We start from the raw sequence: 15,664 nt of genomic DNA, 5'->3' as shown, positions 1-15,664 counted from the left end.
TTTCGATTTGGCCACCTCGACAGTATCGATCGCTGCAATTGGTTGCAATTATGCGTGTTGCAGTCTTCTGCATTTCGAAGAGTATAGCTTTCTCTGAAATTTACGACAACGATTGCATATATATAGCGTAATAAACAAAGCCACAAGAACGTCTCAATCCTCAAGCTGGAAGATCTGACAAATCCACCTACTTTCCATCATCCCCATGGTGGTTGAACGATTGCAGCGCCAGAGTTCCCTCTAGTATATTGTACGAAACTCTATGTCCCGAAGGCCCTCGGGCGCCATGTCCAGCAGCTCAAAATCTCCGGTCGTGCCTAGCTTGAACACATTGTGCGCTAGATGTCGCTCAGCTGGGAAGCAAGAGGAATTGCTGCCGCCCCCGAGTGAGGGTTCGGATCATAGATCGAAAGGCTGACCCGCGTCGGCCATGTGTATGTTCGCACCGCCCCCACTTTGACGGCGTTCCAAGCGCTTGCGTATCTTGTTTGCCTTCCTTCCACTCTCCTGTGGGGGTGGTGCCGTCGAAACATAACGCGTGCTTAGTTTCCTCCGGCTCCTCGGGGCCGCGTCCCGTCGGCCCCGCAAATGTACATCAAAAATCAGAAGGACAAGGTGCCGTTCTCCCATTTTGAATTTCCCTTCTCTTCTGTCGTCGTAATGGGGAGGTCGCGTATAGTTCGGACTCCCGAGCAGCAACGCACCTACGAAGAGCGACTTCCTGCATGTGCTTGGCTTTTTGTGAGCAATCTTCATCGGTAGCGTCTGCCGCCCGCGGAGACGATTGCGTTATCGTCGCTTTTCCTGCCGCTTCCGTCGCTCTTCGCAGGCGCGTTGCTCTTCATGAATCCGGGCTAGACGCCAATATGATGGAATTATTATAAGAATAGCAGAAGTGATACAAGATTGTGCGTGCGTACCTATCGTCACGATGCCCACCAATCAAGAGAATACATTTTTCATACCTTTGTTCAAAATGCTGTCACCTGTGTGTCGTGTGCGAAACACGGCTTCGCTGGCCATCCACTTTCACAGAGTAAAATGGCTCATGATATTTTGCAGAAAGGCGCACTGCGCATCTCTGGAGGCTTTATAACCGTCCACGAGCAACCTTGCAAGCACTTTCACTACCTGGATAGCACGATGGCACAAAAGCGCCTTGAGAGTCCCAACAATTGTGATCGCAATAAAACTCGTCCTCGTCCGGCGCTAATATTCGGAACCAACACTTTTCCGGGGTGGGCGTGGTGCGCTGTCGAAGAAATACGTTAAAAATTAACAACACACAATGGAATACATAAATAAAATACTCGGTGCTTAGGAAGATCGAATGGGCTTATCAGATGTGGCAAAATCTGCAAGGTGGACGAAGCATTATTAAAAAAGAAAGGTCGGCAACTTAGATGCGCCCCAAAGCTAAAAAATATACATTAAGGAAACTCAGGAGTTCCTCACATATAAAATCTGCAATGTTGAAGAAAAACGTTTCCTGCGCTTCTAATCTGGCTTCGATCTCGCGCCGCCTTAATGCTAGTACCCTGCTTACGAAGCTATACAGCTACCACCCCGAGAAACGTTGGTACCTGGTCTGTTCCAAGGACCATGGCCTACCTTCAACTGTGAATTGTTGTTCCTGATACCAGGAAAGGGACCAATGAAAAAATAATTATGTAGACCATAGCGCATTCTATAGGCCAAAATTAAAATCTGAACCGACCTTACCGATGATTTCAACTTAATGAATGATTGCCCGACGAATGCGCGCCAGCAATACTCCTTTTGGCAGTGATAAAACCCTGATTTGCTTACAAACAGTTTTCTCTTTACACGTGTTTGCCAAGGAGGCTGGCTACTGGACGCTTCCAGATATGAAGGTATTTTAGCACTGCAGATACACTCGTCTTCTTCCATGAAAAGGGATAAACGAACTTACATGGAAAGCTACTTTCTTGTAGTCCATTATTTAATTTCGCGTCTAGTTCATGAGACCGGTTGTTTATACAGACCCTGAGATGAAACGTAAACTACAGCATGATAAGTACATTTCTTTTTATGGAATTGAGAAAGGAGTCATTCATGAAGAGAGCAGGATAAATTGACAAAGAGCAAAAAAAGAAATGTAGAGGAGACACTTAGACTACTTACATGTGGGAATGCAAAAAGCATTATAATCGCTCAGGTGAGATGTTTTCCATCGATGCTTTCGACGTCCGTTAAAGTTATTTCTTCTGAATCGGTGTGCATGTGCTTGCGTATAAGTTGGCGACAGGCTAGAAACATTCGAACTATTTTGCTACAGAACTGTGAATCTTATTTCATGCCTAATGGTAGGTCGGTCGTGACCCTGTCTTCTTTTGTGTTCCCTTGATTAGTATTCGGAGGCGTGTTTTCATGGGCAGCCACAGTTGACAGCTGCCGCTGAGGTAGACCCTTCAGAGTGCATCCAAGTAAACAGTGCACCGATGAAATGCGACGAGCAAGTGACACATGGGAGGCAGTGACGGAGCCAGTGACGTGACGTGTGCAGCGACGCACGCAGCGGGCACAGCTTTAGTCAGCCAAAAGAAAACCCCCAATTACGAGAACTTTTCAATTTCTAATGTGGCCTAAGCAGCCTAAAAACTTTGGCGAATCACGCACATGTACGGGAACGAATGATACGCGAAGCTTACATTTTAGTTTATGGTAGTGTTAAAACACATTGCACATAAACATAACTTTAATGACACAAATTAAGCAGAGTTTAATAAACATATAACGCTAATGACGTGAAAATATTGTAATGTAATACAATATATTGTAATACGATCACCCCAATGGAGCACAATGTAAAAAGAAATGGGGCTGAATCTCTGTCAGAACAAGTCGAAGGCATACGTTCTGGTCTCGCTTGACCGCTTAACTTTTCACACACAGCTTCTTGTATTGCCGACTTCTTGTTTACTTCTCTGCGTAGTCGAACATGCCCAATTGCCCCATTTAAGGCCCACTCTGCGAGGCAGCAGTGCCAAGCAGACAATACCAGTAAAACGTTATAATACCTTCGAATGTGTTACAACGCCCCTACGTGCTGGCACTGAGGTAACCGCGCGAAATTCGAAGAAGATACATTTCCCTTCCTTTTTTTACCAATTTTAATGAATGCCTCGAAGCCTAAGGAGCAAGAAATCAGTTTTAAATGAGTAATTCGCTAGTGCACATTTTTCTTGTTTCGTTTTGTTCTGGTTGCAGCAGCAACAAAAGTATTATTTCGTGGATGAAAGGCGCACAAAGCCCTCCAGGAGCTAAAATTAGTTTTGGCCCACAATTTTTTGGTTCACTATAACTTGCTATTGAGTCATATACAGGAAATACCTTTGTAACGAAACTGCGACTCATTTCATCTTGGTATTTAATCAATGTCCGAAAACGTATTGCATAGCTCAGCATGTTTGGGCTGTTTAAATACAGAATGCTCCAGACAGCTTAGGCCATTCCTTTTTTTTAATATCTTTAGTTACACGTTAGCAATGGTTTCGCCTGACTACACTTGGGACGTTTTTCGCAGGTGTTTGAAAATGCTGTGCCAAAGACGCACGATATTGCCGACGTGGCCAAGCTGAAATCGTATGTGGAGGGCCTCGTATCCTCAGCTGGTATGACCCTGATCACGCTGGACGTCTGGCAACGCAAATCTTCATTTTTGGACACGGAAAATGCTGTGGGTACGTTGGTAACAAATCTGCACATTTATCATCGATAGTTGCCTTCCACTGCGTTTTCAGTGCGTTTCACAAGAGTTGGACTTCTAACTGTAGATCAAGTTCAAATAGGGTCTCCGGATTTGCACATATGCATAATGTTTGTTTTCTTACTTCCTTTGTATATAAGTTGTAAAACGAGCTCGTCCCTGCTTCCTATATACTGACGTAAATAATTACCTGCTTGTCAATTAGGGCCATTCTAATTTTGCCCCAACAGTAGTGGCCTCTAATGAGTAACGTTGTTGCTTTTCTTAACTTTATATATGTGGTAATTGAGCAATCAAGCAATATCGAAATTGGCGAAGTGCAATCAGTCTCTATACAATGCTCTCATAGATTATGAAAAGGCATTTTATTGAGTATTGACAACAGCAGTCATAGAGGAAATGCGTATTCAAGGAGTACAGAAGAATATATGAATATCTTTGAAAATATCAACACAAATTACACGTGTTTTTGTTGTAGAGGACTAAGGTCCTCTACAACAAAAAGTGGAAGGCTGCCTATCACGAAAGGGGTCAGGCAAGAAGACACAATATATCTAATGGTATTCATTGCAGGCTTAGAATAAGTATTCAGGTTATGAGACTGGGAGGGCCTAGGAGTCATGATCTACGGCGAATATCTGCGGAATGTTCGGTCTTCAGATGGCAGTGTCCTGTTCAATAATATTGGAGGCGAATTACAATGAAATTTTCAGGGTCTTAACCCTAGAAAGTGTAAGAGTGGGGTTAAAGATTATTGTGCAGAAGGCAAAGATAATGTTCAATAACTTGGCAAAGGAACAAGAATGGAGTATGGTTGGTCAACCTCTAGATTCTTTATAGGAATACGTTTACCTGGTAATTACTCACAGCGCAAGCTGATCACGAGAAGGAAATCTATAGAATAAAAATTGCTTGGAGTAAATACGGGACGCATTCCATTTCGTTGTCCATTTCTTTCCATTGTCGTTGAAAAGAAAAGTGTACAATCATTTCATGCTTCCGTGCTAACATATGGGGCAGAAATTTGGAGGTTAAAAACAAAGCTCCAGAACAAGTCAACGAGCGCGCAAATAGCGATGGAAAAAAAATCTTTGGCATAACGTTAAGAGACAGAAGGAGAGCAGTCTGGATCAGAGAGAAAAAGGGGTATAGCCTATATTCTAGTTAACATTAGGCAAAGAAAATGGATGTCCCCCTTTATTGCTACAGGGTAACCAACCGACAATATCATCTGGTTAGCCTCCCCCTCTTTCGTTTGCCAATCTGTCTCTCTTTCTCTCTGTTTTAAATTTCGTATTTCGTTCGTCATGACTCTTAACTGAAGGAAGCAGTATGACTTCCAGATGATGTGAGACCTAACCTACAAGAACCAGTTAGTGACCAATGTAATAAAACAAAGATAGAACACTCCTAGCTCTCTTCCACGTAGTACGTTTATTTATCTGGTCATTTAATTGGGTCACATAAGTTAAAGGCCCACAGAATTATCAGAAAGAAGTCGTTTAAAAATAAAACCATATAGAGCGATTGTGTGCAGCGCTTCAAAGTTCTTTTTGTCTGTGATGAGTGCGACTTGTTCACCCTTGTTAGGGATGAAAGAGTAACCGTAAATTCTTGTGCGGTGCATTGGCACCCCAACTTCTGGGAGAAGGCATACAATGAGGAAGTTATTTTAAAGGTGGTTGGAACTGAAACACTGAAAAAATCAGCGAAGGGAATTCATATCATCGTTGCGGCGCTAGGAAACTTCATATAGCCTAAGTACTTGTTTTGGAGAGGTCATACCAGCATACCGAGAATAGTATTAAAATTTGAAGCGCGTTGCACGCTTTCTGCAAAACTAGAATGAATCAGCTGAGACTGGTCCTAAATGGCTGAGGGGCCCTGAGATGGTATTTCGTCGGTGGAAGCGGACACGTGGCGCCCAACGGAACGACGAAGTATATTCGGCGGACTTCCGGCATTGAAGCGCCAGGCCAACGCCGCACACAGCAAGGAGATAATGCAAGCTGCTCGCGGGCCGGACCGGCGCTGACATCGGAGACGTGGCGAAAGGCAAGGGGGCGGTGACATCGACGACACAGGCGCTTTTTCTAGCCAGTTTCGGTTTCAAGGAGCCTGCCAAGGGGAACTAATTGTTCGGTTAGCTCCCACTTCAAATGCGCTATGCAAAATTTTATTGTTGGGATAGGTAGTGTGAAGGACGGGCCCCAAAGTGCTCATTTGCTGTAGGCCCCTATTGTTGATAGTTAGAAAGTTAATCACCGTAAATTCGCTAATTAGGGACGTAAATGCTGGAATTGCTTTGTGTCTAGAGGCCGCCTATCCGTACACTCGAATGGTAAACATAAAGTTACCGCGATTTATATTTTTGTAATTTAAAAAAATTTGGTGCAGCTAAAAACAACATCCTGTATTTTCAAGTGTTATTTCACAGACGAACGGTCAGGGCTACCCTTTCAGATATCCAACGTTCAAAATTCTGCGACGCGTTGCGCACATATGGCGCATCTTTTCACGTGACCTGAAGCCTACCGATTGCGGCGGCAGTATAATTAATTTTAATGTCTAACATGCTGGTAATTAGGTCAAAAGTAGTTCGTAGCCCCGCTTCGGAGCATCGCATATCGAGTTTATTGTTTCTGGTCCGTTTGAACGAATAGCACAATTCAATGATGCGCGGATGGCGATAGAATGACGATGACACTAGGACGACGACGACTTGAAGATAGCGACGTGATGACGACATGGCAACGCAATGACTACAAAGAGCAAATACAGCGCGATGGCGCGAACATCACCACAAAGGCACGATAACTTAGGGTGGCGACAGTATTTCGACGGCGAGGCAACAACGACATGATGACGATAAGGTTATGAAGCTCGGATAACTAAACTATAACGAATATGATGATTGTGAAGGTGATTATGAACTGAGGATGATGCGTAAAGGATGGAATGACGATGACTGGAATGACATGACTATGAGATGACAGTGGAATTACGATGGCAAAATATCGACGAAAGAGCGACCACAACGACATGACAATGAAGGAACGATCAAATATAGAGGTAGTAAAGATAGCACTACCGTCCTGTATGCGAGCTATTCGACGAGACACCAGCAGCAGCAGCAGCAGCAACAGCGGCAAATTCGAAGGAAGAGTAGAAAAAATGCATCAATTTAAAATTAAGGTATGCGGTATCACGCGCCGAAACCACAATCTGATTACGAGGCAAGCCGGAGTGGAGGGGCTCCGGATTAATTTTCACCAACTGGGTTTGTTTAACGCGCACTCAAGGCACAATAAACGAGCGTTCTTGCATTCGGCCGCCATCAAATATCACTGGCGTTGATGGAAAATTTGAGAATAAAATGTTATCCTATTATCTTGCAGTGGATACCTTCCCATGTTGCATTCCTCTGAATAAAACAGCGGAAGCTGTTGCGAAAGAAGCAGTCTGAAGCCAACCAACACTCAGCGCACTGATCAGCCTTCGGTTCTCAAAAGACGTAATTTGCTGCCACTTTCGGCCGCTTTGTATCTCGTCAAATGAACCTTGTGTAATGAAAGGCGTTGATCGATTGGAAGGCGCCCTATAATTTGTAGAATAGGAGGATGATCAGCTTTCACTCTATAGCGTGGGCTTTCAAAACTTGGTGATGTACTTCTTTCTTATGCACACAATTTCAAGAAACTGGCGACTTGGAAAGCTTCATTTTGTCGTTCCGGCACTCCAACATGTAAAGGAAGACATCTGAGGCCCGTATGCTCCTGAAGAAGAAAAGCTCCGCTTGGTGTTTTTGTAGTTCAGTATCCTTCAAAGTAGTTCTCTCCTGCTTCTAGAAATCGAGTCCCCTGATCTTTCCGCTTCCATAAACAATCCTGGCACCCCTTTTCGGGAAGTCGCCGCGTTTCACTAGATGTTCTGCCGGTTTTGAACCTGCTTCTCCTTCAAGCACATTTCTAATATTGTCGGGAACAGCGAAAGCTCGCATGGGGAATACATGTAGGGAGAGTAAGGCGTTTTAACGGACCAGCGAAGTAGTGTGCTTTGCCAAAAAAGAATGAATCACATAATTCGCATGAATGGGGGCGGTATCTACCCTGGTGAAGTTTTCAGGTCTTCGAAGTCCTCTGAGGCACGAGATTTGCAGGCACGCGCTGCGTAACTAAATCGTGACAAAATTGTATTCAGAGCATTTTTCCTGCTATTGACTACGCAAGCGATTTGTCACAATTAACCAACGGCGTATCATCGCCAAGGTTCACTCTTGAAAAACAATTGAATTTATGGCTTGTTCATAGCCTCCAAAATTGTCTTTCGCTCACCAGCGATGTTTTTCTTCCTTGACACTGTTCTATCATATTTTTGCCCGCTTGCTCGCCACAGCGTAATATCAAAACTCTGTTACAACATTTCGAATTGCTTTTACTCGGATATGACCATGATTTACGCATCAAATGTATGCATTATGTTCAGAAAATTCGCTCAGTCATTTTCGCTTACCTAAAAGCGCGCAAAGACGGACGATAGTACTCAACAGAACACACAAGTGAAGATCGTGCCACCTGCAGAATAAACATATCGCGGACCCTCTTCCCACGTCACACAATGTGCTCGGCCTTTTCATGAATGGATAAGGTCGGATAGTTTTCAGACAAGTCTTGTACTTGACAACCTGCAAACAAGAAGATTATCAAACCAATGTGTGCAACAGGAAACGTTCTCCGAAAGGCCGAGAATAGACCGCGAGATCTCACACCTTCTACTCGAATATTCATGAACTAAGACATACGAATCAACCGATCGACCCAGCGACCAACCCAACGACCAATGTAGTTTGGCTATGAATACGTACGCCTGCTCTCACCGCCGGCTACTATGTCAGACAGATACTGTTCGGTGCAATTTGAACACTTAGAACTTCATGCCAGGATTTTTTAGCGTAGTGACAGAGAAGAAACCGAAACCCCTGTTTCCTGATCGAACGCTTCTTTACTTTTTTCATTATTGCGTGTTCACTAGCAGCTCCGACAGTTACGCAGAATGGAGGTGTAGCAGGGAAGCAGCATCCAGTGGTAATAAGGCTAGAAACTCAAGACAGCGCTTGAACAATAAAGCAGAGTATTTTGGGGCGAGCTCAATGTCTTGGCGGCGTTCTTATGTCTCATGGGTAGTTCCGTTGCATGTACAGGCTAGCTACAAGCTCATTTTTCTTAACCTTTACCCTAGCCTTTCTAAGTGGAATGAAAACTTCCTTCTTAACCGATTACAATTCTTTAGAGCTTATGGTCATAACTCATCATTTACATAGGTACATTCCTTCCTCGGACCCTCTCTATTCTTAACTTACATTATTGATTTGCCTGCCGTAATTTCCTCTCACATCTTTCTTTTCGCTGACGATTGTGTAATATTTAGTGAAATTAATTATCTTTGGGATATTGATCCTCTCCAGTATGACGTAGCTAATGTGTTCGATTGGTGTAATATATCGCAAATGGAACTAAATGTCAAAATATGCAAGATCATGTGTGTTCCCCGAAACCGTAATAGCCCTCATATTTATTTTTGAAGTCTTACATTAGAATCCGTCACGTCTGATATGTACTCAGGAGTTCATATATCATGCAATCTAAATTGGACAGCGCACACAGAAAATATTATGAACAATGGTATCCATATGCAAGGGAGCTTACGTCGCAACTTCTCCACCGTTCCTTCTTCAGTTAAACTAATAATAAGCAAATGCTTAATACTACCAAAGCTTAATACTACTAATTCATGATTCGACACCCTGACCGGTAAGCTTTCCATTCCAATAAAAAAAAGGCACGATGAAAATTAGTTGTAAGTCTGTTTAAGTACACGCCTGTTTGAAATTGTTATTTCTCACTGCATCTTGCTGTTATTTTTATGATTCTATCTTTTCCGACTGCCCTGTGTATTGTCTTGGACCTTGAAGGTAAATAATTGAATGAATAAATAAATAAAACGGTACATTTTGAGATATTCTGCAAGAAGGGAAGAAAATATTTAACTACGCAGAAAGGTGACGCAGCGTTACCAGCCACAAGAGTATCCATACATTCGGACATCACTAAGCTCTCTCTAGGCGACACTTTCCTCACAAAGAGCTATACTCGCGTACAATTTTCTGCGGCACTGAAGGAAAAGATATATGACCGTAATGTTTGCACGTGTGTTACAGAACCGAGAATTACACAGCGTGAGACGGCGCTTTTGGTTTCTTAGAACCGATACTGGGGAAGGGGGCGGCGGTTATAGCGCGAAGTGTACAGCTACGGGCTTTTACTTCCGGCGAATGCAGTCCGAGACCAACCATCATAAATGTATTTTCTAATTACAAAGGCGTAGGGAGAGCCGGAGAGGGCTATCGCTTTATTAGGATGCTTTCTTTTTTTTTTTGACCAGCTCAAACTAGAACGAGAATGCAGGACGTTTCTCAGGAAAGTGCTTACTTGTGCGCGCTTTGCCTGAACAACTTTCGCTTCATTGCCACAAAATGTGTGTTCGGGTAATGTGGGCGTCGTGCGCCATACGCTCCTGTTCGACTACGAAAACGGGTGAAAGAACCGCGGCACAAAGAGCCCGACGTAATAGCGGCAGAAAGAGCGAAAGAAGTTCATTCAGGTTATAAAGGAAATAACAGGAGCGAAAGCGTATATTTTTGCCAGCAAGGATCCGTGGAGAGCAGATATGGAAACCGGCACTTCCGCAAAGATAGTGCGTATAGATATACACATACGGCGAGTTATCACTTGCGTGTGCTGTCCTGTGTTGAAACAACAACTCCTAGAACCATGTCGGGGCACGTCAGGCGGTGGCGTAATTTCTGTCAAACGGGAATCTGTGCTACACCTCGAGAAAGACCGCTTCTGTGGTAAACTATTGGTCCCAGAAATTTAGAAGCATCTGGTCCTGCACTTGCCGAATCAACAGTCAATGCGAAATCTTGACCCCTCACTACATAAAATTGGATGTCGAGCGCCGCCCACATGCTTTTTTATGATTTTTTTTCATTGGTGCAACTTTTGAACCCGTCATCCACTAAGTATACATTTAGGCAAGTGGTATGGAATGCGGTTCTCCTCATATTTACCTTCTTTCTTTTCTCACAGAAATGTTCCTGATGGCCAATCCGGTGTTACCCATTCTACCCGAAGAGGAGAAGGCGTCCTTTATAGCAGACGCAAGGAAACATGTGCCCGCTTGGCGTGGCGCATACGAAGAGAACAATCCACTGCCATTCGCTAGCTTCGTCGTGCATGCCTCAAAGCCTTAGAGGCACTTTTCGGCCAGTTATGAAGAATTTTTTTTTACTTACGCAAAGTAAAAAGCTAATAAAGAGTGGGAACTCGTGATGCGATGTTGTCTTAGAATATTAGGTTATGAAAAGGGATCCCCTGAAGAGCTCAGATACGATTATACTTTTCCGATAGTTTGCCAAGCCGTTTTGACGCTATTCTAAGAGCCGTTATCGATGACTGAGGTTGCAGTATCGGCATAAAGGAATTCATTTAAACTTTTCGCTATTCTAGTGATTGTTCAAAGCACATAAGTCGATTTTTTTACGAGAAAACTTAAAGTGCTCACTTTTCCTGTCAGCAGGGCGTGATGTTTTAAAGCGTCCAGTAAGTTTCTTCTTGCTTGTTTTTTTGCTGATACCTGCCGTACCGGGTAACTTTATGTGATAGTAATACACAGTATATACTTAGAATTTTTCTGCAGCGGTACTAGCTTCAGAGTAACCTGTTAATTTCTCACGCTGCAAAGCCTGGGTGATGACATGTTCCTTCGAAACAACTGTCTTTATTGAGTTATAAAGTGACCGCAGCAATCTATTGATAGTATGTACATCACCGAATGTACTCCGAGCTATCGTTTCAGAGTTTCACTTTGCTGTTAGCCACTGATCACTGACATCAGCTGTGAAAGAAAACACTAAATGGATTGGGATATCGGACGCCTGATCTTTATTGTCATTTTGTTAGGAATGTTTTTTCACTGACATATAGGTTGACATTAATCAACTTACAATGTTGCTACACCATCTGGCAGTGGACTTTTTGGAAACGTCTTAAGTGCACAAAGATTTCAACGAAAGGTTTTCTTCACGGCACCCTCATACGCCCCATGTTTATATATAACAACGTTTGTCAGCAATCTATAGATTTGTAAGCTATATAAAATGTCACGCGTAGTTCTCCTTATCGCGTACATATAACGTAGCTGCACGGTTATGACAAACGGTTATGGCACGGTTATGGTTGTGGCACGGTTATGGTTGTGGCACGGTGGGCAAAAAAAAAAAGAATCAGAGGCAGCGGTGGCGATTTTTTGCCGCAACCTGCGCTACTGTGACTGCAGCGCCGGTATTTTTATTGGGGGGGAGGGGGGGGAGGTTAATTTAGAGGAGTGAATTGCCAGACATACCACTCAGGTTTACGACCGAATGAGTTATGTCAGCAAACATAGAACGTTCTGCTTCTAGCCACTTTAAGCTGGTTTGAAGAATGACACAGCGGAGTTAGCAGCGCCTCCCAAGTGCACATCCCGCATTTGGAGCCATACTGCGGGCAGGGGAGACACTTGTACCCTTTAAACCAGTGGGTTTCCGCCGGTGGTTGGATTCCAACCCTTCACTTCCCGAAGTCAAGGCCGTCGCGCCCTAACAACTACGCCACGACATTTTTTTTTTCTATTGCCAGTCCTCGACATATCACAACACAAATTCCTTAAACATATACAAAAAGAACTGACAAAAATGAAATGAATAAAAAAACGGAACAAGAAACTGCAATATACACATTCGTTGCTTTCCGCTACCGTGGCATGACGTCTAATTAAAGTTCCTTGAGTGTTGTCAGGGGTTCCAGCCTCTGCAGCCACTCAGGAACAGGCTATCGCGACTCCTGCGCTTCTGCATACCGCTGCATGCATTCACGGAAGCGCACACGCGCCGGTCGGACATCCGGGTCACAATGGTAGCCCGCCATTCTTGAGCGCCATAAACAGTGGAGGCCCGTAAGCATGCTCAGTTCGAACGGAAAACCTTCGTCGTCATATACTGGCAGAAACTTCATACCGTAGGGATCTATCGGTAGCTCCTTTTTTTAAAGCCCTCTGCAACAAGTCCCAGACAAAGACCCCTTCCCAACAGCGGATGAAGAATATCTATGCGTTCCGCTTTTTTACAAATAAGGCAGTGGGTTCCCCGTGGCATGTAGAACCTACGTTGTTCCAGAAAGGTTTTAACGGGTAAAGTACTGGTATGTAACTTAAATAAGAGCGAATTCGTGGCTGGTTGAACTGGCATCTTCGCCCTTTTCAATACGTCTAGGCGTAGGCCTTCACTGTACGCGGCTCTGTACATGTGTACAAGCAAAACACTGTCACACAAATCACAATATAACTTTTCCCGTTGTACACTCCACAAATATGCACTTGAAAAACGAACATGAAAGAAGGAAACAGTATCGACTATTTCCCGAAAGAAACCACGGATGGATCCTGACGTTATTTCAGCACAGCCTCATTTGGATCAACGTGCGCTGAAGTACGTCATTTGCATCTCGAAAAAAAAAGGAACCTACACACGACTTGACGCAAGAAGAGGTGCGCCAACCCCAGACCACCATCCTTCGCACGCCGGAAGACATTATCTTTGCGGCATCGCTGCCGACTTGATGCCCACACAAGAACAGCGAACACGCGGTGCAGTTTCTGCACATTAATACTAGAGCACTGTAGGACCTGCACTGCATACCAGATTTTTGTCACGAGAAACATGGTGCCCGCTGTAGCTCTCGCGAATATAGAAAAGTGGCCGACGTTCCATCAGTCCGCTTTCTTTTAATTTCTTTTGTCCACTCCTTCCAATACTCCCTACTGTCCCTGTAGGCATCAAAGGGTGCGCCAAGATACTTAACTGGCGTCGTGACCCAGCTTATGTTTCAAAAGTCGTCTAGTGCTGACGCCCACGTTCTATGCCAAAACCCCAAACTTTTCTGCAGTTCACAAAGCTATCAGTGACGTTACCAAACCTTCTGACGATACTCACAGTGTTCAATACACTTTGCGTATCATTACAGCATATGGCCGCATCGACAGTATACGCCAATAATTTCACCTCTGCTGCTTGAAGACGAAACCCCTCAACGCCGTCATTTTCGATGATGGCCTGACACCGCGTTTCCATGTAAACACGGAACAGGTGTGTACTTGGTGGACAACCCTGGCGAACGAAGCGCTTCACATTAATGCAGGCCCCCAACGTCTGATTAATTATAAGCCTACTATAGCAGCTCCGGTACGCCATCCTCACCCACTCAGTGATCATGTGGCCAAAATTAATATGTGCAAGGATGGTGAGCAATACCTTGTGAAAAACGCAATCAAACACTTTCTCGAAGTCGAGCAGGAGGATCGCTACTGCATCGCACATGGTGTCACAACACTCCCGCATGCACTTCATGTCATCATCATCAGCAGCAGCGGCAGCAGCAGCCTGGTTACGCCCACTGCAGGGCAAAGGCATCTCCCATACTTCTCCAACTACCCCGGTCATGTAATAATTGTGGTCATGTTGTCCCTGCAAGCTTCTTAATCTCATCCGCCCACCTAACTTTCTGCCGCCCCCTGCTACGCTTCCCTTCCCTTGTAATCCAGTCCGTAACCCTCAGTGACCATCGGTTATCTTCCCTCCTCATTACATGTCCTGCCCATATCCATTTCTTTTTCTTGATTTCAACTAAGATGTCATTAACTCGCATTTGTTCCCTCACCCAATCTGCTCTTTTCTTATCCCTTAACGTTACGCCTACCATTCTTCTTTCCATAGCTCGTTGCGGCGCCCTCAATTTCAGCAGAACCCTTTTCGTAAGCCTCCAGCTTTCTGCCCCATACGTGCGTACTGGTAACACACAGCTGTTATACACTTTCCTCTTGAGGGATAGTGGCAACCTGCTGTTCATGATCTGAGAATGCCTGCCAAACGCACCGCAGCCCATTCTTATTCTCCTGGTTATTTCAGTCTCATGATCCGGATCCGTGGTCACTACCTGCCCTAAGTATACGTATTCCCTTACCACTTCCAGTGCCTCGCTACCTATCGTAAACTGCTGTTCTCTTCGAGATTGTTAAACATTACTTCAGTTTTCTGCAGATTAATTTTCAGACCCACCCTTCTGCTTTGCCTCTCCAGGTCAGTGAGCATGCATTGCAATTGGTCTCCTGAGTTACTAAGCAAGGCAATATCATCAGCGAATCGCAAGTTGCTAAGGTATTCTCCATCAACTTTTATCCCCATTTCTTCCTACTCCAGGTCTCTGAATACCTCCTGTAAACATGCTGTGAATAGCATTGGAGAGATCTATCTCCCAGTCTGACGCCTTTCTTTATTGGGATTTTGTTGCTTTCTTTGTGGAGGACTACGGTGTCTGTGGAGCCGCTATAGATATCTTCCAGTATCTTTACATATGGCTCATCTACACCCTGATTCCGGAATTCCCTTATGACTACTGAGGTTTCGACTGAATCAAACGAGGATACCACAATTTCCCTAGAAAGTACCGTTTGCGTTGAATGGGAAGGGATGGGGAGCGTGAGAAAGGTTGATATCAGCAAGGGACTGAGACAGGGGCGCCCTTCATCCCCACCGCTAGTGAGGATGGAGAGGGCGCTGGAAGGAAGTAATACCGGGTTTAATATGTCATACAAACAGGCGGGTACATTAATAGAGCTGCAGCTTCCAGGTTTATTTTATGCGGACGACATTGTATTGCTAGCCAACAAGCAAAGTGATCTGCAACGTCTGGCTAATATCTGTGTACAGGAAGGCAAGAATTTAAGTTTGAAATTTAGCGTTAGTAAATCATGTGTTATGCTATTCAATGAAAACAGTAC

The 15,664-nt window shown here is 44.3% G+C and overlaps 1 protein-coding gene across 1 annotated transcript in view; it reads left to right on the top strand.

The window, feature by feature from the left end:
• LOC142571213 (juvenile hormone acid O-methyltransferase-like) overlaps positions 1 to 11,230 on the top strand; it is a 58,545-nt gene extending 47,315 nt beyond the window's left edge. Inside the window, exons 4-5 of the mRNA XM_075679487.1 lie at positions 3,548 to 3,704; positions 10,879 to 11,230. Coding sequence (XP_075535602.1) covers positions 3,548 to 3,704; positions 10,879 to 11,042 — 321 coding nt within the window. The 3' untranslated portion in view covers positions 11,043 to 11,230. The remainder of the gene's footprint in view (positions 1 to 3,547; positions 3,705 to 10,878) is intronic.
• The last annotated feature ends 4,434 nt before the right edge of the window (positions 11,231 to 15,664 follow it).

The sequence above is a fragment of the Dermacentor variabilis genome, chromosome 2, assembly GCF_050947875.1.
Source record: "Dermacentor variabilis isolate Ectoservices chromosome 2, ASM5094787v1, whole genome shotgun sequence".
Lineage (NCBI taxonomy): Eukaryota > Metazoa > Arthropoda > Arachnida > Ixodida > Ixodidae > Dermacentor > Dermacentor variabilis.
Note: the sequence above shows the minus strand (reverse complement) of the source record. Positions and strands in the feature narration are given on the sequence as shown.